The 26,407-nt window shown below is 38.5% G+C and overlaps 2 protein-coding genes across 3 annotated transcripts; one reads left to right on the plus strand and one right to left on the minus strand.

Annotated features, from left to right (window-relative positions):
• Window positions 1-5,360: 5,360 nt before the first annotated feature.
• LOC143884569 (soluble inorganic pyrophosphatase) lies at window positions 5,361-13,362 on the minus strand. Its single transcript, XM_077388214.1, has 9 exons — window positions 13,169-13,362; window positions 12,894-13,027; window positions 12,701-12,729; window positions 9,147-9,212; window positions 7,804-7,911; window positions 7,639-7,704; window positions 7,321-7,441; window positions 6,848-6,929; window positions 5,361-5,653 (listed from the first exon to the last, which is right to left on the minus strand). The coding sequence occupies exons 2-9, from the start codon at window positions 13,018-13,020 to the stop codon at window positions 5,611-5,613; spliced, it is 642 nt and encodes a 213-aa protein (XP_077244329.1). The 5' UTR covers window positions 13,021-13,027; window positions 13,169-13,362; the 3' UTR covers window positions 5,361-5,610.
• A 2,433-nt stretch (window positions 13,363-15,795) lies between these two features.
• LOC143884570 (protein RER1B-like) lies at window positions 15,796-25,779 on the plus strand. Of its 2 annotated transcripts, none has more exons than XM_077388215.1 (4): window positions 15,796-16,068; window positions 16,450-16,828; window positions 24,721-24,901; window positions 25,447-25,779. In XM_077388215.1, the coding sequence occupies exons 2-4, from the start codon at window positions 16,479-16,481 to the stop codon at window positions 25,495-25,497; spliced, it is 582 nt and encodes a 193-aa protein (XP_077244330.1). In that variant the 5' UTR covers window positions 15,796-16,068; window positions 16,450-16,478; the 3' UTR covers window positions 25,498-25,779. The 2 variants fall into 2 exon arrangements, with proteins under 2 accessions (XP_077244330.1, XP_077244331.1); XM_077388216.1 differs by having other exon boundaries at window positions 15,803-15,903.
• The last annotated feature ends 628 nt before the right edge of the window (window positions 25,780-26,407 follow it).

Raw genomic sequence — 26,407 nt, forward strand, 5'->3', positions numbered from 1 at the left:
GATTTCTATCCCCATAGAGAAAGTCCTAACAATGTGGGGTTGATCAAAATGAGGATAGTAAACTATTGTTTAATTTATCCTTGGATAGAATTGCTATAGCTATCCTTGTTCTTGGATAAAATTACAATAACAAAATTACTAAACAACAACAAAAATTTGAAGATAAACTTATCCAAGAAAGATAGCCAAACCAAAGAACAACTACTTATTCACGGATTTCTGATCCCTCGTGAACAACATCACTAGCTCCTTGTGTCAGGCCTAGAGGACAAAAAGAAAGAGCTGTGATGACGTGAGAAATGGCAAGAAAAGAAAAGGCACTTGACATGCCTTCTTGAGTACTGACCCACAAGCCGAAAGCATGAGGCATTCTTTTGGAGTGCTCCCATTGGGCTAAAAAGAAATCTAAAATGATTCCCCAATCTATGTAGTACTAGCGCTACTCACACTTAGACATGTGACCACAAGATTCTTCTCAGTCATTTGTGGGCCCATTGCCATATGGACTGATAATTTAACTTTGAAATAGAGACCAGTCAAGGAGTGGGCCCACAAATAAGTGATCAATAGCCCGATAATCACGCGGTATAAGCGCCCCTTTTCAGTCCTCAAAAGGTGCGTCTTGATTGTTAGATAAAAGTTTGGGGTCAAATAGATTAGTTCAACAAAACTAGTGATATATGTAATTGAAATGGAATAAAGAAAGGGTTACCTTTGATGATTCCGAACGTAAACTGCAAATCCCTAACCAAAGATCAAATCATATATGTGAGAAATTGAGAAGAGTTTAGTGGTAGAGGCACGTTACGGAATAACGCTACCCTTAAGATAGATTATCGCCCCCACCACACTTGGTATGCAATCGGGTACTCTTGCGACCTATCTCCAGGATACAACACCACTTTTCTTGTCGTTGACGGTGTGCATGCACCGGCTCGGACCTTGCGAACACGAACTATGCCGAGAAAATTTGCCTAGATGAAAAAAAAGCTTGCAAAGGCTTGAAAGCTTAAAACTTGTAAAATTAATAAACAAGAAAAAATGAACAGTAGTTTTTAGAATGAAAAGAGACAGTGCATGTATCATAAGCATGGTTGTAAATTTCGACAGAAATCCGAAATTTCGTATTTCGGTGGGGACCGAAACCGAAATTTCCCAAAATCCCATTTTTCACTACGTACCAAATTTCGATGAAAATTTCGGAATTTCAGTTTTTTGGGACATTTAAAAAAAAAATTGTTACAAAATTTTGAATTTCGGTCTGAAATTTCGGAGTTTCGGTCAAAATTTCGATTTTCCCAGGGACTGAAACTGGTATTTTAAACCATGATCATAAGAGGAAGAGTTGCACATTTGTATACACCAAAGAGGTGTATATATCCTACAACACTCAACGTCTCTCTCATTTAAGTCAAAAAACAATTCATTGCAAAGAATAAAGACAAACTATAAAACATATAAAATATTAAAGAATATTAAAAGCTTGCAAAACGTTTGAAATTTGATTCAAAAAAGTCAGAAGTCTTTAATGCTTTAAATATTAAAATATCCAACAATGTTTTTGAGAAAAGTACGTAATCGGTGTGATAGTTTCGAGAAATTATGAATTTTGGGTACTTTTGAAAACAAACAACAAACACGGGTGATCCTTCAAAATCGGGTGGAAAAAAGACCCTGATACCCTTCCGACATGATCAGAGTCTTCCTATGTTGCCCTTCCTGATGGATGAGAACGTCAATCATTATCTTTAAAAATTTTAAAGGATGAGAACGTCAATGCAAGGGGTGTGAAAATGTCATAAAAAAGCATCAAGTTTCCCACTTTTCACGTCAAATCACGTACGCCTCTTTTGGCTTAGAACGACGACGTTATTGAACATTTTATTAATGTCACAGGGATATCAAGTATGCCGTCGGATTCAAGAAACACCCATCGTTCAAAGATATCAAGTACACCGCTGGATTCTACAGTATGCCGCTGGAATATCGAGTACATTGCCAGATTTTCTGGGTTCAAACATGTGTTCCAAACGTATCGAGTACGTCGCCGGAATATTAAGGGGTACGCCAGCGGAAATAGAGTGTAAGCGGAAATAATGGGTACGCCGACGGAATCTCATACAGAGAGGCGGTATTATTAGAAGACGCTATAGTTCCATATTGATGTCCACGTGTCGTGGATCCGACCGTCTATGCATATTGGCGACGGCCAAGATTTAAACGAACCCAAGGGACTCTGGGTTCAAAGAAAGATTTCAAATCCAAACCAAACTGGCTGTATATAGAGACGCCAGCGTTCCAAAAAGTTTTTCAACACATGTCAAGAGTCCATCCGTCTCTAATTATTTCCGATGGCCAAGATAGAAATGAACCCAAGATTCTGTCGGTTCAAATACACATTCAGACGAACCAAAAGAAGCCTTGTGAAGGGCACCAATTTAATAGGCAGTAATGAAAAAGGAGATTTCTGTTGATGTTAGAAGGGTCTAGGGTCTTTCTTCCAACCGATTTTGAAGAATCACCCTTGTTTGATGCTTGTTGTCAAAAGTACCCGAAATCCGTAACTTCTCGAAACTATGACATGCATTCCGTACTTTTCTCTATGTTTATGAGCAGTGGGACCCACCAAACGTGGAATCCAAATCTCATATAATGGTCTGGTACGTCTGGCTTAGAGAAAGGGAAGTGGGATATTCGCCCGTTTTCTTCCCCGGCCACCCCAACACTATTTATTATTACTACTCTTTTTACACTAAAATGGAGCGGTCTGGGAAAGAAAAGGGGGCAAATATATCATTTCCTAACGAAAAGCCAAAGGGAGATGATTTTTTCACCCCATGTAGGATGATGAGCCTCCCTTTTAAGGTGAATTGTGGGCGGCCTAAGGCTTTTTGATGTCAAATCACGTTAAAGGGGGTGCATCATCTTCCAGGGGTGAAAAAATCATCTCCCAAAGCCAAAATATAGTGGGTCCTATTAATACAACATCTTTGAATTAAACCAACCAAAACTATATAAACAATTCGCTATGGTCATAAAAAACTGCCGTCCAGAAAAACAATAATATACCAAAGTCACGTAAAACAGCCATTATATGTTAATTTTTTGTCGCAATATTTCACTCCTCAAAGCATTAGTAACTACAACACAAAGAACACATTTCGTCGACCTGTGTTCTTAAGGACATCAAGATTTACAAAATAGATTGCTGAAATAGTTGCAATGTTGACTAATTATTATTGTATTTAGTGTTTCTTATTGAGTCTTTCTTACTTTCTTTCATACTGAGATACATGGACATACAATACCATAAGTCATTTTTATTTTTAGGAAGTACATTAATATCTGAATAGGACGAACTGGCTCCCGTGGATATCTTTGCTTCGGAACAAAACAGTTCGAATTAGGCTCGGTCAACTGGAATGTGTATTCTCCATATAGGAGATCTTCCAATTGAGAAGATCCATCGACCTGAGACACCTTCTGAATCAGATAGATTCATATCTGAAAGAGGCTGACAATAAGTTATTTCAAAATTGACTATTTTTCATCTGTTAGAGTTGTTCTATATCTGCGATCAAGTAAATAGCTCTACGGACGAATGGATCGGATCGAATTGAAAATTGGTAGGCGGGGGGAATCACTCATTGAGCAAATAGAACTTCTTCATTGAACTTATAAAGAAAAAAAGAAAAAAAGCAAATTTTCACTGTGATGAGATAATCAATAAGGATTTGGCACACGGGTTGTGAACTTCTTTTCCCGGAGAAGAAGCAATGACGGTATCTAAGGAATAAGCATCGGCTAACTCTGTGCCACCAGCCCATCTCTTGCTCGAGAAAGAGACATCAGAATTTGGTAGAAACTTGAGGAAAAAATTGAAGGCTTCGATTTAGAAAGATGCACACCATCCATCCTTAATTCCTTATATGTCATAGAACCCAAGTTATATCAAAGAAAATTGGCTGAAATCTGTTAACAGGATAAATAGACAAAATATGATGGAAGAATATTTTTGATCTCTTTGAAGGGATTAGACCTTGAAAATTTCCTAAAGGATTTCATTAGCCGACCCCAACTAGTTGAGTTGAGGTGAAGGGATTAGACCTCCAAGCTCTAAGGCAATTGTATTTTTGTCTAGCCAAATGTTACTTACATTTATTTATGGCCGATGATAAATTCGCTTCCCCTGACAGAATAACAGCCACATTTTAGGAATTGTGATATACAGATGTATCACAACATTTACCCTCCCTTAATTCTAACATCATCCTCCAGGTTGAGTAGCAACAAACTCCGGAAAGTTCTCTAATGTGCAATAAGGTTCTTAGTAACATCTTCAATTGGTAAATACCCCGTTTCTGCTTGATTATTGAGCTTGATGAATAGCCAGTCCAGAATTACATATTGCTGAAATTTGATATTTCTCTCGATAGATATGTTTTAGGAACGTGCTTCACAACCATGAAAATAAATTTCATGGAATCCTGATTTACGTAGTATGAGAGAGAGAGAGAGAGAGAGCGAGGAGCAAGAGGCTAGAGAGAGAGAGAGAGAGGTGAGGAGGCATGTGATGGGGCTGGGAAATAGGGAAAATAAGGAAATTCTAAACAAGTATTTTTTCATCTGATTCCCTCCCCCATCTTATGCTCTCCTCACTAACCCCCCTCTCAAATAACTCTCACAAACAAACAAATATTCCCCAGAATTTTTAATCATGGTTGCGAAACATGCCCCTTAGTTTCTTCTTCAAGCATGAAACTTCGAAAATTGGATGTACATTGGACTGGATGGGAAGATGCTGGTAAGTGACGGAACCTATGAGTTCTAACACTCTGTAAAGCTCACAAAATTGTGGTGAAAGCATGCACATTGGCGATGGCTTGTCTATATGGTTGTAGTCAAAGGAAAATCCAATCCTCCACTTTGAATCCCCGGTTACTCCGAAGAATGATTGAACTGAACTAAAAATAAAAAACCCAGACTCAGAAATCATGTGATTTGAAAATCCAGCAGGATCTTTAAAGTTTATTTACTTTAATTGCGTGGCCTCATATGATTTGTACGTCTCATATTCTTGCCACCAGTGATTATCACATCAACATTTTTCTTCCTGATAATTTAAACAAGGTATTTCCCAGGGTCCATCACAAAAGGCATTTCTCATTCTGTCGCATCTCAGACCAGCCACCTAGTGAATGAAGACCACAACTTTTGTCTCCATTCACGGGGTGGGTGGTCTGGCATGTGACAGACCAGCCGCGAAATGCCTTTCGCGACAGACGCTAGCCATTCACAAAACAATAAATGCCCCTCGAACCACTGCCAAAAAGGAGTCGACTCGGCAAGACACGGAGGAGTATTGAAACTAGGCTTGAAAAACATACTATGGCTTGAACAACATAAGCTGAAGTTTTTGTTGAAAGCTATGCAACAGAACTCATTGATATAGTATTAAGAAAGGCCACATATAATAAAATGCAATGGCTCTTACAACATAATTCAGGTCACAGAGTACTCTCTTCATATTAGTAAAGATGAATGCATATAAATAGGAGGTAGGTTGCAGATGGTCTACTTGCCTGCCAAATTACAGACAGTAAGAGGAAGTCACTGCCTCAAGCTCTCCACAATGTAAGAGGCATACAGATCCCTGCACCAATGGTTTGGAAGATAAATAACAGCCCAAGTAAACCCATTTACAATATCAGAATCATGAAAAAAACACAACTGTAAGGGCCTCTTTGGAAGCAACCAAAATTAGTTCTTATTGCAAATACTATTATTTCAATTTAGTCTTATTTGCAAATGGGAAATTAGTCTCTTTGGAAGCCAATGACTAGATCATTTCTAAAACTAATATAATCATAACAATATTTAACTTCAAAACCATTTGTATATAAGATTATGTACAAATAAATTTTAGAGTCCAAAGGGGTTCTACGTAAGCTATATTGCCCATAAGTCTTGAATTCTTTTCCTGAAGTGAAATACTTATACAATTAAGTTAAAATTTTCTGAAACATGTGAAGTACAGGAGGGTTTCAAAACATGAGAAAAAGCTATAGGGAGAGGATGAAATCTGTGTGAGGAAACAGTCCAAAGTGGTCCCATGCAAACCTTACTTGCAAAAGCTGGTTTGCAATTTGAGGACAGGATAGTTGACAGCAGTGGGGGAGCCAGGATTTATGCATAAGGGGGGCACACTTATACAGGCTTATACATAAGGGGGGCAGGCCTTCAAATTTTGAAGGGGCTGGGCCCAATTGAATTGGGCCTATTAAGGAATTGGCCCAACTCAACAGGGGCAACTGCCCCCCTTATGCTACATGTAGCTCCGCCCCTGGTTGACAGTATGGAGTGGCTTGGCCTCAAGATGAGGGTGCTCATAGACATTAAATCCTCGCACTTCCTGACGGTATTGCTAATTTTGGTGTGAGCCTATCCATTAGCAAGACTAAACTGGCATTTTGCCAATGTGGTGAGAGCTAAGAAGGTGATAAGGTTGCAACCTAGTGCCAACTAACTTGCACCTTTCATTTACCCATGGCCATGACTCCTGAATTTGGTTGAAGATATTATGGCAAGATGTAGCTGAACATAGACTTTGTGGGTGGACTACCGGTTTTTCTGAACCAATACTAGAATGTGTCAAGGGAAGCGTGTATACTATTTTTAGCGTTTGAAGCCCTGGATCCAATTAGTCAGGTCCCACCCAAAACTTCTGAATTGGAAAATTGATTATATGATGTACACAAAATAGTACGAAGCCCTGGAGTCAATTAGTCAGGTCCCACCCAAAACTTTTGAATTGGAAAATTGATTATAAGATGTACAGAGAACTCACATAGAGTACTGGATTGCCTTAACGGCGTCTTCGGCTGGGAGAAAGTCGTTCACAGCAACCTCTTTGTTCTCATTCTTCTTGTCTTTATTATTGATAGAGTCAAGGCTAGATACAACAATCAAGCCAATAGCATGAAGAAACAATCTATGGGGAAATGCATAGTCAGTACATGTTTAATGAGACCGAGGCTAAGCTCCATAGAAATAGACCAATATGATAGAGTGACCCAAATGAACTTTAGGTCCAAGTAAATTAGCAGACCAAGTTGCAAGCTCATTCTGAAATTTCAAATAGGCAGAGAAGAACAAAAATAGTCAGAACAATACTAAGCTACCCAAATGAACTCGTTAACCGTTCAAAGATCATTTCTACTTGAAGAAAACAACTTGTAGTTGAAGACTCCATTTGGATTATAACACAAAAAAATAAAAATAAAAAATGGAATTATGCAATTAAGTTACAGAAAAGGATACAGTCTTCAAAGAAACGGCGGATCTCTGCAAGGCGATGTGGGGATAGCTCCTTGAGGTCCTGGTAATGACGAAACTCAGGATCATCGGCACATACCGCTATTATCTTATCATCTTTCTCACCCTGCAAGGAACCATATACTAATTAACCACAATGGACCAAATAGTCTCTAATAAAACAATGGATAAGAATGAAGGGTCATTGAAAAACCTAATAGTAGGTCACTGGCATACTAATCATATTCAAAGATGACCATAAAAAAAAAAAAAATCATAACTCGAAGCTCATCAACATTTAAGGAAGCATGGAAAAAATCTCACCTGATCAATCATCGGCATTAGCCCAATGGCTCGGGCACGCAGAAAACAACCAGGCAGCACAGGCTCCTATGGAAGAGGGGTAAATTCACCAATGTTTCAAAAATGTGAATCAAAAGACAAAAGAGAAATCACAGGAAAATAATTTCAAAGAAAAAGAGAAGGTACCTGCATCAACACCAGTACATCCATGGGATCGCTATCTTCACAGAGTGTTCGTGGGATGAAGCCGTAGTTGTGTGGATACACAACAGATGAGTAAAGAACACGATCGACCTGAACTTACATTCATGATTGTAATATGTTAGTTAAGTTCTAGTAATTGCCTACATAAGTGGTCATCTGCGAGTAAGCTGCACTAGCATTGACAACAGATATTTTGAGGCTGTTTGATTGTAGAATAGATTGTCCTGGATAAGGTATATTCCAAGATAAGAGTAATCCATTGTTTGTAGCACAACTATCCATCATAAGAAATATATATACAGGCAAAGCACTTATCTTCAAAAAAGAGGATAATGTAATTTCTGTCAAAAAGTGGAGTTGCAGTTGTCCTTGTTTTTTGAAAATAAGGTTTTTTCAGGGATAAAAAATCATATGAATATAACTTATCCAGAACAACATATCCTGGAATACAAACCAGCCAGGATAGGGTCATATCCATAACCTGTCCTGCAATAAAACAGCCCTTTTAGATCTTAGGCCCTGTTCGTTTAAGATTGTGGAAACCGACTGTGAGGCCCCAATCTGATTATTGGACTCAAAATTAATGTAATTTTGAGTCCAATAATCGGTTTGAGAGCTCACAATCAGTTGTCATAATCTCAAACGAACAGGGCCTTAGGCAAGTATAATTGCTAGGGTTGAACTTGCAACCTCAAGGCTGTGACCATCATGCTCCAACTACTTGGGCACCAAGATCGATCACATTCTAAAAACAAGTAAAAACATTCAATGAAAATATGTATCTAAGAATGTACCTAAGTTTGTGCATGTGTATGTGTTTGTGAGGAAAACATGATGCTTCACTCAACCATAGATTTTATCTAAGGTCCCGTAACCATGAGGCAAAAAACTGCCATTAAGCGGAATATCTAACAATAAGGAAAAATCATTAAACTCAACTCAACTCAACTCGACTAAGCCTTTGTCCCAAACTAGTTGGGGTCAGCATGGTCTTATAAAATCATTCAAAAAAAAAAATCGACCAATAAGGAAAAGCAAGAAAACTGGGGGAAAAAAATGATTGGTTGGAAACAGAAGCAAACTATATAATAGATTGGTTGGAAACAGACGCAAACTATGTAACAGCAATTACTATAAGATTTTGTGGGACGAGTCATGAGCAAAAGAAAAGCGTGCATGCCAAATTCGCAGTCATCATCAGTTTAAGTAGGTTGATTCCCTAACTAAGAATTTAAGCTAGTGTACAAATTGTAGGCTCCTACAAAAACTCTTAAATGACATGAAATGGAAAGTTAAATGGGAGGGAAAAGAAATTAGGTTCATACTTTTATAAGACCAGTTGTCTTGTCCAGCTCATACTTGACTTTACTACCCTTGCCAATTTCAACCACCTGCAGCAGAATTTGTAAGATGATATGAGTGAAGAACCAAGATCATCAAAGCTGAAAACGTAAAAAAAAAAAATGGGAATCAACACTGATACGCAATGTTCAGAAACTTGGAATCAACTCGCCAATTGGTCTTTTGCCTTCAGAGTTAAACTGAACTAGTCAATGGTCAATGCAGAACTCCAGGACGATTGCTTCTAAAAAAACTGAACTTGGGCTTGAGAATCGGCTAGCTAAAGCTAGTCTATGACCAAGTTTCAATTTCAATAAACAACCTTTGGACCAAGTTCCAATCCAATAAACAACCTTCTGAATGTTGCTCAGGCAGGACAACAAATGCCTCTCGTAATACGACGGTACTAAATAAAATATTAATTTTTTCACACCATAATGACCGTTGTGATGACATATAACAAAAGTAGCAAAGATATGGATCACTGGTCTTTAAATATAAAATTTAGCATCTCTCTCTTTTTTTGTGTCTCCTTCGAATTGCCTGTGTCAAATCTTGAAAATAAAAATTATCATTATACCCAAAAGAGCAAACCAGAAAATGTAGTGCCGTATAAGTATTTATACTATGTTGGAAACTCATTATATCCTGAAAGCGTACATAACATTGGGAGAGATGTTAGAATTTTGGAAACGCAACGGTCTTGGGAAAGGAAAATTAAATTATCAGAAACAACAATTAAAAAATAAGATATAGAAAAGAAAATGCAACAATAGATGGAGAGACAGAGGTGGAACAGGGCCTAATCGATAAAGATAATTGAAGATAGTTATTTTGGGGAAAGGAGAGATATACAATATGAAAGCCACATATCTACCATATGCTGTTCATTCATATGGCCCCAGTTGAAGGAAAAGACCCAAGCAGACCGAATGTTTGACTTGTCAACAAACCAAGTCGTAAGTTGATCACCATCCATGGATAGCCATTTATATGCACATTTATGGGGCAAGATCAATGGTTTGTCACTGTGATTTCAATACAATTTAGCAAGAACTAATGATTCATGCTTATGTACTTGGGCATGAGTCCCAATTTGATGACTTTGATAGGTTTCCATACAAACAATTCCACAAAACCTATCAAATGGCGCCATAATCCATTATGGGATATGTCCCTATCTGATTAGTGGGAACTACCATCATCGAATTACATGAAGCGCATAATCATATACCAGTGGAGACTAATGAGCATGAGATGCTTTTTCTCACATTAGGCTCCATCAAGTGACACTTGACAAATGAACCCCACAAGCATGCAAAAACCACACAAGATATCATCTTGAAACCAAAACCTCCGGATATAATCATAGACACGATCGCAAATGCACTTATAAAGGAGTGACCAAAAAAACTTTCAAGGATCCACTCCTGTTCCATAATTGACCAAACTTTTATTGCTGATGCTTGAGAACACCAGAAATTTGTCAAACAATCTATCATAAATTTGTGAAGTGGAGAAAACGAAACTATAACTAAAGTCCCTAAATAAACTGATGCTTCAAGCCAAACTTATTCATAAAGAACATTCAATGCCAGGAACGTATAAGTTAACCACTATTCTCAATTTCTTTTATTTTCACTTTTTTTTATGAAGAACAGTCTTACCAAAAAGGAAAACGAGAAACTACATGAGGGGCATAGAGTGCCAGTACAAAAACTCAGAATTGATACAGATTAAATGGTTAGTTAGTTACAGTAGTTAGTTACACAAGCTGGACTATATTTCTCCAAAGCCAAATGCAATTCCCAAGAAAGTCGCATATGGTGGAAGCCCTGTGAACTTCATATTAAAACATAATAGAAAACCATCCAAAGGTTAGCTCAACTCTCGACACAAACTGTCTTGAATCAACTCCACCTAGATAATTTTTTATTTTATTTTTGAAAATTGACAAATATATTCATATCAGCAAAATTTACAATGGGGACCAATAGTCCCACCAGATTTACATAGTATGAATTGCCCAGGAGCATTCTCCTTGGCCCAAAGGAAAAACTCATTCCCCCTTACATTATCCAATAGCCTCAATTGTATCGAATCCAACAAAAAGTGCCATATTTGTGGCCCCACAAAGTCAAGATCGTGACCTGTCACGTCCCGCAGACTTCTCCACCACATTCAAGCTGGCGAATTCGATTTTCAAAACCCCACTCAAAGACCCAGAGCTATTTTGCGCCCCTAACCGTGCACGATAGCCAACAACCCATCAACATCATCCGATCTCCAGCAGCCTCCACCTCGCACCACGACCAATCTCAGACGGATCCCCATTAAAAACATCTTTGTTCCTTCCACCATCCTCTCCATTTCCTACTTCAACTCAGCCCATCTATCTTCTCCTTCCAATCTCCATGGCTTTTCCTCAGGCGTGACCGTCTGCCCCTCTTCTTACCACCAAAAAATCCTCCTCCCCACTAGAATCAGATCATCTAATTCCCGTCCGTGACTCTCTACCCCTCTTCCCCACTCAAATCAAATCATTCAATACCCGTCCGAACGTGATCTCGAAACTCTAACCCTAACCCTAACAACGACAATACTCCCCCTCCTCCTTCCCCCTTCAACCCTAACCCTAATAAGTATAATACTCTCCTCCTCCTTCCTCTTCAAACCCTAACCCTACATGGCTAGTTGGCTACTTACGCCTCCCCCAAGTCAGGGACCCTGATTTCCACCCGGAATACCACCCCCTTCTCGACCTCAACAAAATCCCCCACGATGGTCTCCACTATCAACACCCTCAAAACCCAAATCCAAGCCCGCTCCTGTTCATCTCCCACCGTCAGCCTTCGCCAAGCCCTCCGTTCCACCCTTTCCACGAGGGACCCATCGGTTTCTACCGAGGCATCGCCGCCAATGAGACAGAGAGAGAGGGTGAGACACACACACACACACAGAGAGAGAGAGAGAGAGAGAGAGAGAGAGAGAGAGAGAGAGAGAGAGAGAGAGAGATCCGCCTCCCTCCCCATGTATTCCGTCAACCTAGGGAGAGAGACCACAAACTTCAGTGATAAGCAGATAAGTTTTCTTTACCTAAATTACTTCTCAAGGATATTAGAGCAAGTAAGATTCAGTAGATTATTGACCGAATCTTTCGCAATCCTACTAAGACGAAGGATATCTATCTGATTTGACTCAAATTCTCCAATAAAATGTGCCTTGATGCAACTGACAAAATAAAAGAATTAATTAACTCAACTCACATACTCTTGGATAAAATGCGCCCTGATTCAACTGACAAAAATATAAGCATTAATCAACTCAACTCACAGAGCTGGTTACCAATTTAAAGCTAGTTTTAAGTCTTTACCGCTCCTAAAAGCATATTAGATAGAAATTGAAACCTAAAAAAATTGCATTTCCTCAAAACAAAAATCACACTAGATGGAACCTGATGAAAGTTGAAGTAATGCATGTAAATCACAGTAACATGAGAGGTAAAAGCTAAATTTTCCAGTTTTGAATGACAGCTTACACAATTGAAAACAGCCGGGGCACCAGGTCCTGCATAAAAAACACAGGCGTAGGATTATTTGCAACTGCATACAGCTATCGGATAAAAAACTAAGAAATTGTTTAGCAAAGTTTAAGAGAAGATAAAAATAAATTCAAAGGAAATAGATAGAAATGCGAATCAAAATCTGGGTTCAATATTGGTAGAATCATACCTATTTCTAGATCGTGCCAGGGATGAGCAGCAACAGATCTTCGAGACATGGAAGAGAGTATACGTTCGTTGAGTACGACATGAGGGTACCTTGAGTGCCCACTCGCTTCTCCATCTCCACTAGCCATCTCTCACCTCCAAAATTTAAAATTATAATGTTACCAACAGATTTTAAAACAGACCTTCAATATTACAAAAAAAAAAAGAAGCATGGTGTGAATGAGAAGGGGAAAAAACACACTCAGTAAAGAAGACAAAAAAAATGAAGAAACTTACAGAGCTTAGAGAGTAAAAGAAGAGAAATTGTTCTTGATGAGGATGAATAATTTCCTCAATTTCTTGGCTACTTAAAGACCTCCGAAATCTGGTAGAGGGAGGCCTTTTCCGGGGCAGTGTTTCACCTGTCGGTCTCTGGCTACTTAAAGTACGTTGGATGCGTTGAAGCCAATCATCGGACGGTGGAGATTCGAGTACGTGGTAGAGAGAGAGAGAGAGAGAGAGAGATTCGGTACATTGTGCAGACGCTTTTTAGTGAGACTTTGTGCTTTCTTGGGAAGGATGACTTTTGTTGACTCTATACGGTGCCCGGGCAAGAAGTCCAGTATTTTTCTAAATGTGTAGTGGGGCCCACTTCAAAGGATGGGCCAGACCGTTCATTTATCCTGCCACGATGTAAATGTGCAGTCCTGTACAGATTGGAGGGTTAGGATCATCCTGTGGAGAAGATGATCCTATGTAAATGCCCAGATCATCTCCATAAGACGATCCTAACCCTCCGATCTGTAGATGACTGCATATTTACATCGTCGCCCTGATAAGTGAACGATTTGGATCATCTTTAGAAGTGGGACCCACTGTACTTTCAGAGAAATACTGGACTACACGCTCGGACACCATATGAAATCTCTGTTGTTGGAGGGACTATGATGTGGAATTGTGGATGCACATATACTCCCAAAGAGTGTTAAGGGGGCCTGTGTTGTTCATTTAGTGGGACCCATAACGATATCTCTTGGACTAAAATTCGGAAAACTTTTGTTCGTTAGATCTAGATACGGAAATGTAAAGAGGAATTCGCCATTGATTTAATGTTTAGATTTTCAGATCAGACTAATTTTTGGCTTACAATATCTCAATTCTCAAATGTGGATTCCTGGTCCAGCACCCTATAGTCTATTTAATTATTTATGACTACTCTTTTACACTACAAGGGAAGATCTCATCCGCCAAAAATTATTCTGATCGGACAATACTAATCATCGGATTAATGGTCTTCCTCTATGTATTTTGGCATCTAGATCTAACTATGGTTTTAAATTTCAACCGAAACTTCGGATTTCGGTCAAAACCGAGATCGAAATCATACATGCCCGAAGCGTTACATTTTTCGGCTAAATTTAGAAATTTTGTTTTCCCGATATTTCGTCCGAAATTGAAATTTAAGAAAATTCTACCCAAAAATCTCGATTTTTTAATTGAATAATATTTTCCCAAAATTTCAACTCGGTAATTTCAGCCAAAATTGTGTATTAAATAAAATATTATTTTTAATTGTTTCGTTGGATTGAAATTCCGGTTTCAGTGAGGACAAAAATGCATTTCTAAACCAAAATTTGAAACCATGGATCTAACCAACATAGGTCTTCTAATTTTATTCGAAGAGAAATTGTTATGGGTCCCACTAGATGAACAACCAAGATCATTTATGGATACATCAAAATGTTGGAAAATGGAAGTAAAATGACACTTTTTTTTTTTTTTGACGAAGGGTGTCCCCACCCCACTTTGTAGAGCGGGACTCTTCCCTGTGGATGCATGCAATCACCAGTAAACCACGCGCATCGGGCAAGCCCAAGAGGATTCGGACTCGCGTCACTGGGAAACCTACCCAAGACTTTAAGCCAAAGAGCCGCACCTGTAAGGGGTAAAAGGACACTTCTTCAATTGACTAGCATTGTTTGGTTGCCAAATACAACCTGTTCTTCACAGTTTCTTATCAAATCAAGAGAAAAAAGGAAAGTAAAGAATGGGAATTGGAATTCCTTTCCTTCTACTTTTACATTGTGTCTATCCTGATGGACCATTTGAAATGTCTTTGAAAAAGTTAAAATCTTTTTCACTATTTTTTACTATTGGAAAATTTGTGGCTATTATAGAACCATCCGATCTATCCACCCTTCTTAGGTCGGCCATAGCTCATAAACTAGGGCTGCAACAGGGTCAAGTCGGGTCGGGTTGAACCCAAGCCTGCTCTCAGGGTTGGATTTTCCAACCCTGAGTCAGTTCGGGTCAGGGTTCACAGGGCCAAACTTGCACCCCTACATAAACTACCCCTACATAAACTATGTTTAGCAAAGGCCAGTGATATTGGCACTTCTTATAATTGCACTAAATCACCCTGTCTTTTATTATTTAACCAGTTGTCAAAGTTTAATACAATTCTCAAAAGGGATTGAACGAACGGTTTGGATCCATAGGATGATCGATCAATGTGGAAATGACAGGTGGAGGGCGTACGAAGCTCATATAATCCAAGTTTAAATAGGCTGCCGACGGATTGTTTTGACATTGTTGCCCATACTATGTTAAGACTCAAAGCGAATCATCGCCGACCTTGAAGGGTAAGTATGGTAATTAAAACAGGTGTAAGATCATGCGCTTCATGCGGTCTTCGACCCCATAATATGATCCTAGCCATCCGATCTATAAAGGTTTCCATAATATGCAATTCCTCTATAGATCGGAGGGTTGGGATCATCCAATGCAACTGATTTTTGCACACAACCTATTTACGTTGTGGCCCATCACATGGACGGTTTGGATCATCTTATAGTGTGGTCCGTACGGTATTTTAAAAAAATACGGGACTATAAGTATAAGGGCCTACACCATATAAATTCTCCGTTTTCAATGCCCTTCCTATCTCAGATATCTCCGCAGGAAAAAGGAAACAAAACGTCCACGGAATTTACTTTTCTCCTTCGTTGCTTCGATAGGCGTAAATAATTCCGGTATTTTCTCTCATCCATTCTTCTCTGAAACCCTAGCTCTACCGTAACCCTAACCCTAACCCTAGCTCTACATAGACTACATTACTCTTGTTTATCTTCCATTCATGGTGCTGCTTGCTCTAATTCGGATCTGTTTCTTCTAGCAAAGCCCTAATTCTTTTCAAGGTTTGGGTTTTCTGAATCTCGTTCCTTTTTTTTTTTTTCTTTTCTGCATTTCAGATCCGTTTTGATTGTCATAACGTAGTTTCATCGATCTTGACATTTTTATTGTTACTTTATGCTTGATTAATTAGAAAAAGCTCACAACCGAGGAGGTTAAGAGCACAATATATTTTTTGTTTTTTTAACCATAATTATCAAGGAGGTTTAGATTCTAGTGTTTTTGTTATGGACATTTTTTTATTCTGATCTGCGATCTGCTTATCAGTGAAATCATCATTCCTCTGGAAAACATGCTGCATTTATCTTTTGCTAAAACCCTAGTTTTCATGGAAGTTTGATTTATGTAGGAATTTCTGCTGAAATTTTCAGTGTTTTCTTTCTTAGGTCTGTTGGTCTTTTAAACCCTAATTTTCATGGAGGGAGTTTCGGGTGATGGCGTTGCCGCCTCGTTGCCTCTGGCAAAATGGAGGAGCGATTTCTCAAGGGCCTTTCGGTACTATCTGGATAGATCTACACCGCATTCGGTTGGGAGATGGATGGGAACGCTCGGTGTAGCAGCGATTTATGTTTTGCGTGTTTATTTCATTCAAGGGTTTTACATCATTTCGTATGGGCTCGGGATCTATGTCTTGAATCTCTTGATTGGGTTCCTGTCGCCGAAGGTTGATCCAGAGCTGGAAGTTATGGATGGAGCATCCCTCCCGACCAAGGGTTCGGATGAGTTCAGGCCTTTCATTCGTCGTCTCCCTGAGTTCAAGTTCTGGTAATTTCATCTCGGCGTCCTTGAAATTAAGTCTGTTGAATGAAGTTGTTATTTTCATATATGTCCGTTGATTATCAGGCAAAGTGTTTTCATCTAGTAGCATTGGACCTCCTGCTTTAACCAGTTTGAGTTCGGTTCTTTTCTTGTTTGACATGTTAAATGTATCTTCTTCTCACTGGATTTTATATTATCTTATAGCTTTCATTTCCCTTTTTCGTGGGTTACGCGTAGACACTTGATGTCAGCATTCCGATCTCTGCATAAAAAATGTTAGGACTTGAAGCGCATATTGAATTGCATTATCTTGCATTATGTTCTTCTCATTTCCAATTTTGAGTTTTGTGCCTGTTTTTATGAAATATGTATGAGTCAATTCGAGTCCATGGAAAATGGTCTGGGATTTTAGATGTATCCCATTTGAAAAAATTGTGCATGAATTGTCACGATCGGCTAAATGGATTGGTTTCGAAGATCACATTGTTAATGGTCGTAAGGCTTATGGGTTGAAGGTTGATGAAATGTAATTGTGGTTTGAGCTTAGGTTCTGTGTAGTTCATTACTACCTATAAATTCTATAGATTGTATTATTAATTAAATACAATATAATTTGGAATGTTATAAAAATTGCTACTTCAGGGGATTGACAAGTGAAGTCACTATGCACGCACACTAAGGTGATAGCATTAACCATATCTTGTGTAAAGACCCTCGCAAGCTTCTGGTTCATCTCTGCTTACGATCTTTTTATTGGAGAGCGGGGGGCGGGGGTGCATTAGTGCGGTGCAGGTACACACTCCTTCGCTAATTGGGAACCCTCAGGCCAAGGATGGCTAAAGTTAAAACCTTGATGGGTCGAGCCTAGGTAATCCAGGGCCAGCTGGCGTGGGTGGTGCCCTAAGGGATGAGATGGTGTAGCCAAGTGGGCTTTCTCAGGCCCAATTGGAATCGCAGATTCAAATGAAGCTAAGGTAAGAGCACTCTTGTCGGATATGAGGATTGTAGACACTAGGGGGTGCATTAGTGCGGTGCAGGTACGCACTCCTTCGCTAACTGGGAACCCTCAGGCCAAGGATGGCTAAAGTTAAAACTTTGATGGGTCGAGCCTAGGTAATCCAGGGCCAGCTGGCGTGGGTGGTACCCTAAGGGATGAGATGGTGTAGCCAAGTGGGCTTTCTCAGGCCCAATTGGAATCGCAGATTCAAATGAAGCTAAGGTAAGAGCACTCTTGTCGGATATGAGGATTGTAGACACTAGGGACCTTAGTAGATTGATTATAGGAGACTCACTCAATGTTGTCAGGTGGATGAGTGAGATTTAGCCTTATCTTTGGTGCTTTGCTCACATGATTGACGAGATGCTTGATCGACTTGAGGATGTGCCAATGACTTTTCAGCTTGTAAGGAGGTCGACCAACTCTGATGCCGATCGGTTAGCATGGATGCGGGTTTAAAGGGACAGCCTCGCTATCTTTGATTTAATGCCTCCTTGAGGGGTTCATTTCTCTATGACTATTGTCGACTCTTCATTTGTATTCTCTCTTGGGTTTGACCTTATCAGTCGCCATTCTCTTTAATGAAGTTACTTGCTAAAAAAAGAATTAAAGAAAATCGTGAAAAAGCCATTAAATAAATGAAAATCATGAAAAATGGAAAAGTAAAATAAATAGGTTGTAGACCTATTGTTGCGGGGACTAAGCTGAAAAATATGTAGATCTAGCTTAATGAAAGTTAAACATCAACACATATTAAATGAAAATGCAAAGTAATCATGAAAATATAAGAAGTAAAAAAACGAAAGTAACTGGGACGGAGAAAGAAAGTAAGTAAATAGATTCATTAATTCTTGGAACTGGCCTCAAAAACATATAGTCACATCAAACAATGAGGAAGAATCCAAAACCTACATCAAAAGATGGAATAATAGATAAAAAGACAAAAAGAGCACTGATAAATAAATTAAAAAATGAGGAGATATTCGTAAATAACTAGCAGTCTCTCATAACATGTGTCATTGAATCGTGCATTCTTTTGATGATTTACAGCTATCCCCTAACAAAAAAAAGGGGGTTTTTGGTTCCCATGTCAGAGCGGCAAGTGGTATTTTCTGAAAGCTTCTGAAAATCAGAATCGTAAATCGTAACAGGTTCAAATTGTATCGGATCGTAAAACATAAGATTTTTTCAGATTCATAAGTTGGATTAATGGGTCACACTCTCCTCCGTGGAGTTTTGCGGCTTTCTTTGATGAGATTCAAGACATAATTGGAGTCTTTCATCTTCACGCATATCATGTGAAAAGATCTGCAAACGGGATTGCAGATAAATTAGCCAGAGAAGGAGTTTTTAGGGAGGGCTTGGAACAGTTTGACCATCTTCCTCCTTCACTTCCCGGCTTATTGATTACTGTACTCATTCTGTTTTTGTTTTGTTTTATTTTATCTTGTACTTCCCTCGGGACTTCCTCGGTCTCATTTTTTAATATTATCTATTTGCCCTTTCCAAAAAAAAAAGAAGAAAAGAGTAAAATGTGTAATTATCTATTTTTAATTCAAAATTATTAAATTAAATATAAATTCCATGATTAGTAATCTAAACTTGTGGTTGGTATTGGTAGAAGTAGGAAGGATGAGGAGGGGAAGAAGGAAAGGAGAGGAGAAAAAGGAGGAGAAGAATATAGTTGGGATTTTCTTTACTTGTTTTTAGGTCATAAGTTGGGGGGGGGGGGAGGGGCGTGGTTCATATACTATTTATTTCTAATCGTAAGGGGCCCACCACAAAAAATAAGCGATAGAGGGGATCAATTTATCATGCAGTTTTTAGATTTGACCGTGTTCAGCTAGGCATCCCTAACTGATAGAGGGGATCAATTTATCATCTTATAATTCACTGTACATCACTGTCCAACTTCAGGGATAATCCTCTCCCTATTCAGGTTTTGCTTGGCTATGCCAAACTCAGTGGAGGAACTAAGGGGTTGGATTCTCTAGAAGGTGGGTTTTCTGGCTTTGTTGTGGAGCATTTGAAAAGAATGCAATAAAAGAATATCTAGAGGTAATATTGAAAGTATGGTCTTCAATAGAGTCATGTGGGCTACCTTTGATAACTTGTTCCATGGGGTGCTCTACTTAGATCTACGATTATATGGTACCACTTGGCCAACTTTAATTCTTCTAATGGAATTGTTCCTACGATTAAGGGGACCACCATATATCCTTTTCATATGTGGGAAGAAATACCAGTTTGTAGGCTAACTTGCTAGCAATGCAATGTAAACAAATTGCTCATGGTAGTTGTTGATTGATTTTCAATTGATTAAGAAGCGCTAGAAGTATATGTTGTATTATTGATTCCCCTTATGCCTCTTTCTTTCCATGATTATCTTGATCATATCTTTCGTGCTTTCATTTGAGTAGAAGTTTGTTACCCCCCCCCTCACACTCCTCCCACACTCCTCCCACATACACACAAAAAAGAAGAAGAAGAAGAAGAAAAGAAACAAAGGAAAAGAAATCATTTACCTCCATAAGAGACAATACTCAAATTGTTGATCCCTCGTGATCAGTTGATTTGCTATTTGTTCATTTTTAACGTTCAATTTGAGTAATAAATATTAAATGGTCATATGACCCCTAATCCGAGATAAAATAAAATAAGAGTTGAAAGTGATTGAAATGAAGGCTTTAGATTGCATTACAAAGCAATCTAGAATTTAAAAGTTTTGACACCAATATTGGTGGCATTTGGTCAATATAGGCCAATACATCCGATAAGACACCATATTTTTTATGACCGGTATGTATGCTATATTTTTTCAATTTGTATGGTATGTACGCTATACTATTCTAATCTTCAGTAATTATCAATACAAGTGGTCCATTTTTGTAGTGGATCCCTTGGAATCGATTGTGTTTGGAAATTTGCAATTTTTTATGTACCTAGATTTGGGTTTTGTGTCTTGGACACTTTTCTGTCTAGAATACATACAAAATCAATTAAGTCAAAGGTTTTGTGTCTTGGACACTTGTCTGTCTAGAATCCTTAAAAAATTAATTAAGTCAAAGTTAAGAGACGATAGGCGGACATTTTGAAAGTTGAGTGACTTTTCTAGAAGTTTTAGATGATCCATCTCATTCTCTTTGTCTATTTTTATTTATTTTTCATTTTTATGCCACGACTCTAAATTTAAAGTGCAGATAGAGTTAAATTAGAGTTAACTCTTGTATTGTTATTCTAGTATCATGCAAGATTTATTTGAAGGTATTGTATATATTAGTAAATTAGTGCTCATACTTGTATGTGGTCAAATTTGTTCCTACAAATCAACAGACGAGGAATGAGCTCCTTCTGTGAGTGAACGTTTATTTTTTTTACTTTTTAAAAAATATGTTGTTGTGAATGGAGGGATTGGATCATACTAACATTAAGAACAAGTAGAAGTGTGGACAGTTGTAGGAATGTCTTAATTGGCCAGTGAGTGCATATTAATTCAGGTCAAGTTCATATAATACTATTAATCTCTACCAATCTGCCCTCTTTTCTCACTTTAATGTGATTGGAATGCAAGGTTGGAGCAATTGTGGTGCCTTCGGGTGGTGTTATTGAGTGGAGGGTGTGTTGGCACCGAGAAGAACTGTCATACATCTAGTGACAACATTGTGAAGTTCTAGGCTGATATGGTCGACCTAAGAAACAAGTGAAGAATCAAACAAAATTAAGCTTCTTTTTTCTTCCTTTTCATGAAGTAAGAAATTGATTGAGAGATGCATCTTGTATTGGATAGGGTTGGGAGGTGTAAGTGTGAAGACCAACACTCCTCCCTTGTACCTGTTCCCTGACGCCAAGGGCATCCTTGAAGAGCATGGGATTTCATGGCATATTCTGATTGGATGTCTTGTGTTTCTATTATGTTACAATATTTTAGAGGGACTAAAGGGATACAAAATAATAAAGGAAAGAAATATAGATTACAGTAAATGATTATTTCCTTGAGCATTCCTAGGCCCAAGGCCCTAAGCATGGTCTAGAATCTTCATTATATAAAATAAGTAACAATTTACCATACTCCTAAACAACTTAAGCAACATAAAATAAAATGTAATGAGAATAAATTTTGTTGAAGAGTTTAAATTAAGAAATGAAAATCATGAGAGAAGGTGCTTCCGCTCACCTTTGCTATGTGTGCTCATTCTCCAAACCATTTCCAAATGATAGATCTTGATAGTAAAAATCAACTAAATGTGATGGACCTCAATCCCAGTGAATGGTTGTCCAGTAGCAACATTAATTTTCTCCAAACCTAGCCTCTCCACCCACCTTTGCCCCTGCAGTAACAGTGAAAATTATACCTACACATGTAAAGTAACTACAAAAAAAAATCGGGAGTAATGACATGGCTGACAAATTGGCCAGGCAGGGGTATCCAAATCTATTATGTATTTTGGGCCTATTGATGCAAAAATGGGATTCACAGTTTGACTTTCAGGAATTTAGGAGCAAATAAAATGTTCTAATTCAATTATAACATCAACGTCCATTCTGGGCAATGGAAGTGAGAAATCAGAGATGGCAATGGAGGTTTGGCCGGAACCAGAGATGGGTAGAGAGATTTGAGGGAAAAAATCCAACCAAAACCAACATTCGAACACTCGGGAGATGGCTAGAGAGGTAAATGGAAAGGAAATCGAAAGGCAAGTCAATAGCACAGAGAAATGTGATGATATGACAGATGATGACAGATGGGAAGTGGTTAGATCCAGGAGAGGAAGGAGAATAGAGAATGCTTTGAATGGAAGGCACGCACAACGACTAGGAAACTGGAGGTGTAGCAGATGTGGATTCATCAACTTCAAAGGAGGGAAAGTTGCTGGAAATGCCATAAGATTTGGTCGACAAAGGACCAAAAATCTGAAGAGACCTAGAAGGACAGAGAAAATTGGGAGAACAGAAGGGAAAAAGGGAATCTAGAGTCAACAGAGGCCAATAAAAATCCAGAAAAAGGTAGCGATGGAGAAGGAACCGGAGAAGAACCCCATTCAGAAGAATCCATGTAACATAGCCTCTACCCAAGGCACAGATGTGTGTGTTCACTATCGTTATCTTCTCTCTAAAAAAAAAAAAGATGTATGTGTTCACTAGCCTCATCATCATCATGGTCATTGCCATCATCAGTGGTGCTATTAACATTTGTATCGTTTAGAACTTCAAGGGTAGATGGGAAATCTAAGAACCGCTCACCATTATGATCATTACCATCATAGTCAACACCTGTAATGCCACATCGAACTGTTGAAAGGAATTTTCCTTTAATAAATTTCAACCAGCTCTACAAAATCGGAAGGGCAATATGGGCTTTTGGTTTTAGGCTCCTTGGCACTTGTGGGTCTTCTTCAATGAGTTTATAGAAAAGCAGAGGGAGGGAATCAGCTTAGAACCTGGTGAAATCGTCATGGAAATAGAGGCAGTTTTGGGGCTTTTCCCCTGAAGTGGAAGGCCATGTTCCGTGGCATAATCTTTCCACAGGCTTTCTTCTTGGTTAACTCCATGAAGGTCAGAAAATGAGCAGGTTGCTGTAGTGAGGGTCGGACCGTTGGCTCGAGCCTTGATCTCGGTTCAGATGACTTAAGTACTCATTTGACTTCTGAAACAGTTTTGGCTTATATATATATATATATATATATATATATATATATATGAAGAAATATCAATAGGGGCTTGAAAGAAGCAAGATTCAAATCTCAATCTGTAAACTTCTTTGATAGTAATGGATTTTCTGTATGAACGGGGAGTGGCATCCATGGCAGTGACCATGATGGCGGGGGAATTGGAGGTGCTGGTGGAGGCTTTTTTTTCTTTCTTCTAATGTTACTTTTTGTTTCCTTTTTAATGTCTTTTAGTTTTAAACGGAAAAGCAACTTACCGCTCTGGTGCGTTTTCGTAAAACGACAATATGTCACGTGCCCTTGTTAAATATGGTCCTGCGAATATCAATTCCCCTTTCCCTCTCCCTCCCCCTCCCCCCCTTCTCTCTCTCTCCCCCTCCCTCTCCCTCCCCCTCCCCCCCTTCTCTCTCTCTCCCCCTCCCTCCCCCTCCCCCTCCCCCCTTCTCTCCCTCTCTCTCTCTCTCTCTCTCTATATATATATATATATATATATATATATATATATATATATAGAGAGAGAGAGAGAGAGAGAGAGAGAGAGAGAGAGAGAGAGAGAGAAGGTACTCCCTGGAGTAGATAACTTATCTACTCCCTACCTTAAAATAACAGTTGGGGCCACATTGTTTCGGTGATCCAAAGCATTCATTTGATGGGCCCTCGCATAGATAGGGTGTGCCCAAAAAATCAGCTCAATAGGATCATCCAAACCCTATGAACTGTGGAGGCAAAAATGGACGTGTACAAACCTGCACAAATCTGTCCATTTTTTGCCTCCACAGTTCATAGGGTTAGGATGATCCTATCGAGCTGATTTTTTGGGCACGCCCATAGAATGTGAGGGCGCATCAAATGAATGCTTTGGATCACCCAAAAAATGTGGCCCCAACTGTTATTTTAAGGTAAGGAGTAGATAAGTTATCTACTCCATGGAGTACCTTCTCTTTTCTCATATATATATATATATATATATATATATATATATATATATATATATACACACCCACACAACCATTAAAAAAAAGAAGAGTATGTGTACCCACACACTAAAGAGGGTTGGCATCATCCAGTTCCTTGCATATTTGTGGAAGTTTAGAGCGGAGTAGCATGTTTTTCTGATCTAGTCTTTTTAATCATTATCCTAAATTTCCTTAATGAGTGGACACTAATATTTTATGTGCTAGTTAGAATAACACCTGATTTTCCTGCTTACAAACTTTTTACTCTCATGTCTTCAGGTATTCCATTACAAAGGCCTTCTGTGTAGCTTTTGTCATGACATTCTTTTCTGTATTTGATGTGCCCGTCTTCTGGCCCATATTGCTCTGCTATTGGATCGTTCTGTTTGTCCTGACGATGAAGCGTCAAATTTTACACATGATCAAATACAGATACGTCCCATTAAACATCGGAAAGCAGGTCAGATTGGAATCATTTTAGCCCTCTTGGCCAGCTCCATCATCACTTTCATACCGAAATTAATTGTTGTTAAATCACTGGTTAAATGAAACATATCCGCTGGCTGTTGTGTACATATCCTAATATTGCTTGCATATCCTTTATTTATCTTGGGCCTGTTTGGATTGCAGGAATTTTCTGGAAAAGTTTGGAAAGGAAAAAGTACTTGTAAATTTCCTAGTTTTTTATTACATATGAAACAAGATAACATGAACCAACTGGAGCCTTCAATTTATTACAATATGCTTCTAAGTTAACCTTAATCATATCATTACCCTCTAAATTGTAGAAGAAAAAAATTCCATGAGAAATATTTTTTCTTGCAATCCAAACAGGGCCTTAATGTTATCATAAAAAACTCTTACGGCGTTGCATATCAGAAAAGTTTCTAATGCCATGATAATAATACCATTACATCTTAATTGTACCATTAGCATCATTACTGCTTCTGATGTGTGATTATCAGCTGTAATTCATATATTTGTTCATGTTTTATGTTGTGTCAGAGGTACACGGGAAAGAAGTCTTCTGCCAGTAGCAGTTCACCCAAGGACTGATCTTTGCTGTAATCTTATAATTGAAACTAATGGAGAGAGAAAAAAGAAGAAGACGGATCTCGAAAGTTTCAGGCATTTAGATACTGAAAATGGACACATTTCTTCTCATTAGAAATTAAAATGTACTAGGAACCAAAATTTGCTTTGCCTTGCCCTTTCTGGGCTATTATTGCATATGATACTTAAACATTTTGTGCATATATGATGATCTCCTTTTCTTTTTCTAAGTTTCCACTGCTGTAAAGCTATACTAAAATTATGCTAGTTCCCTTTTCTGTTTCATGTCCTACCTTGTACCTGGAGTCTATTTCTTCAGTAGTGCCTACCTGATTTGATATCAGTGTGAAAATGAGGTTTAACCCTCCTTATGCATTCTTTTCTTTTTGCTGTTTGGACATTTTTAATTTGTTGTAAGAGTATTTTACTTTTAAAATTGCCAAAATAACCCAATGAAAGGCAAGAACAGAAACAATAACAAAGCTCTATGAAATGATGGTGATGACATCCCTGCAACTCACTGATTCAAACCCTCTGGCATGGTGACGGCGTCTGCAACTCATCTTTACAAACATGCATAGTTTGAAGGAAAAACCTAGTTTCATACTCCATCGAGCTATTCTAATTTTTTTTAAGGTAGGTTAGCTGTGATTGAACCTACGACCTCCAGATTGAAGAACGAAGCCTTGACCGCATAGAGATGGCTAGATCTCTCTGGTTGATTTAATTGGTAGAAGGGAGAAGAAAAGTGAATTAGACTGTGAGTAAGCTTTCTTACGGATGTCTGGTTGTTAAAAATGATAGAAACTTAACGTGGTTTAGGGGTGATTCCGTGCATCCATAGGGACTAGTTCTGCCCTAAAATGGGCCATGTTCGGTAACGGTGAATTTATTTTCCACATAATATTAGCTT

Source organism: Tasmannia lanceolata, unplaced genomic scaffold (assembly GCF_043159265.1).
Source record: "Tasmannia lanceolata isolate RefF3 unplaced genomic scaffold, GAP_Taslan_0.1 ptg000008l, whole genome shotgun sequence".
NCBI classification, from domain to species: Eukaryota; Viridiplantae; Streptophyta; class Magnoliopsida; order Canellales; family Winteraceae; genus Tasmannia; species Tasmannia lanceolata.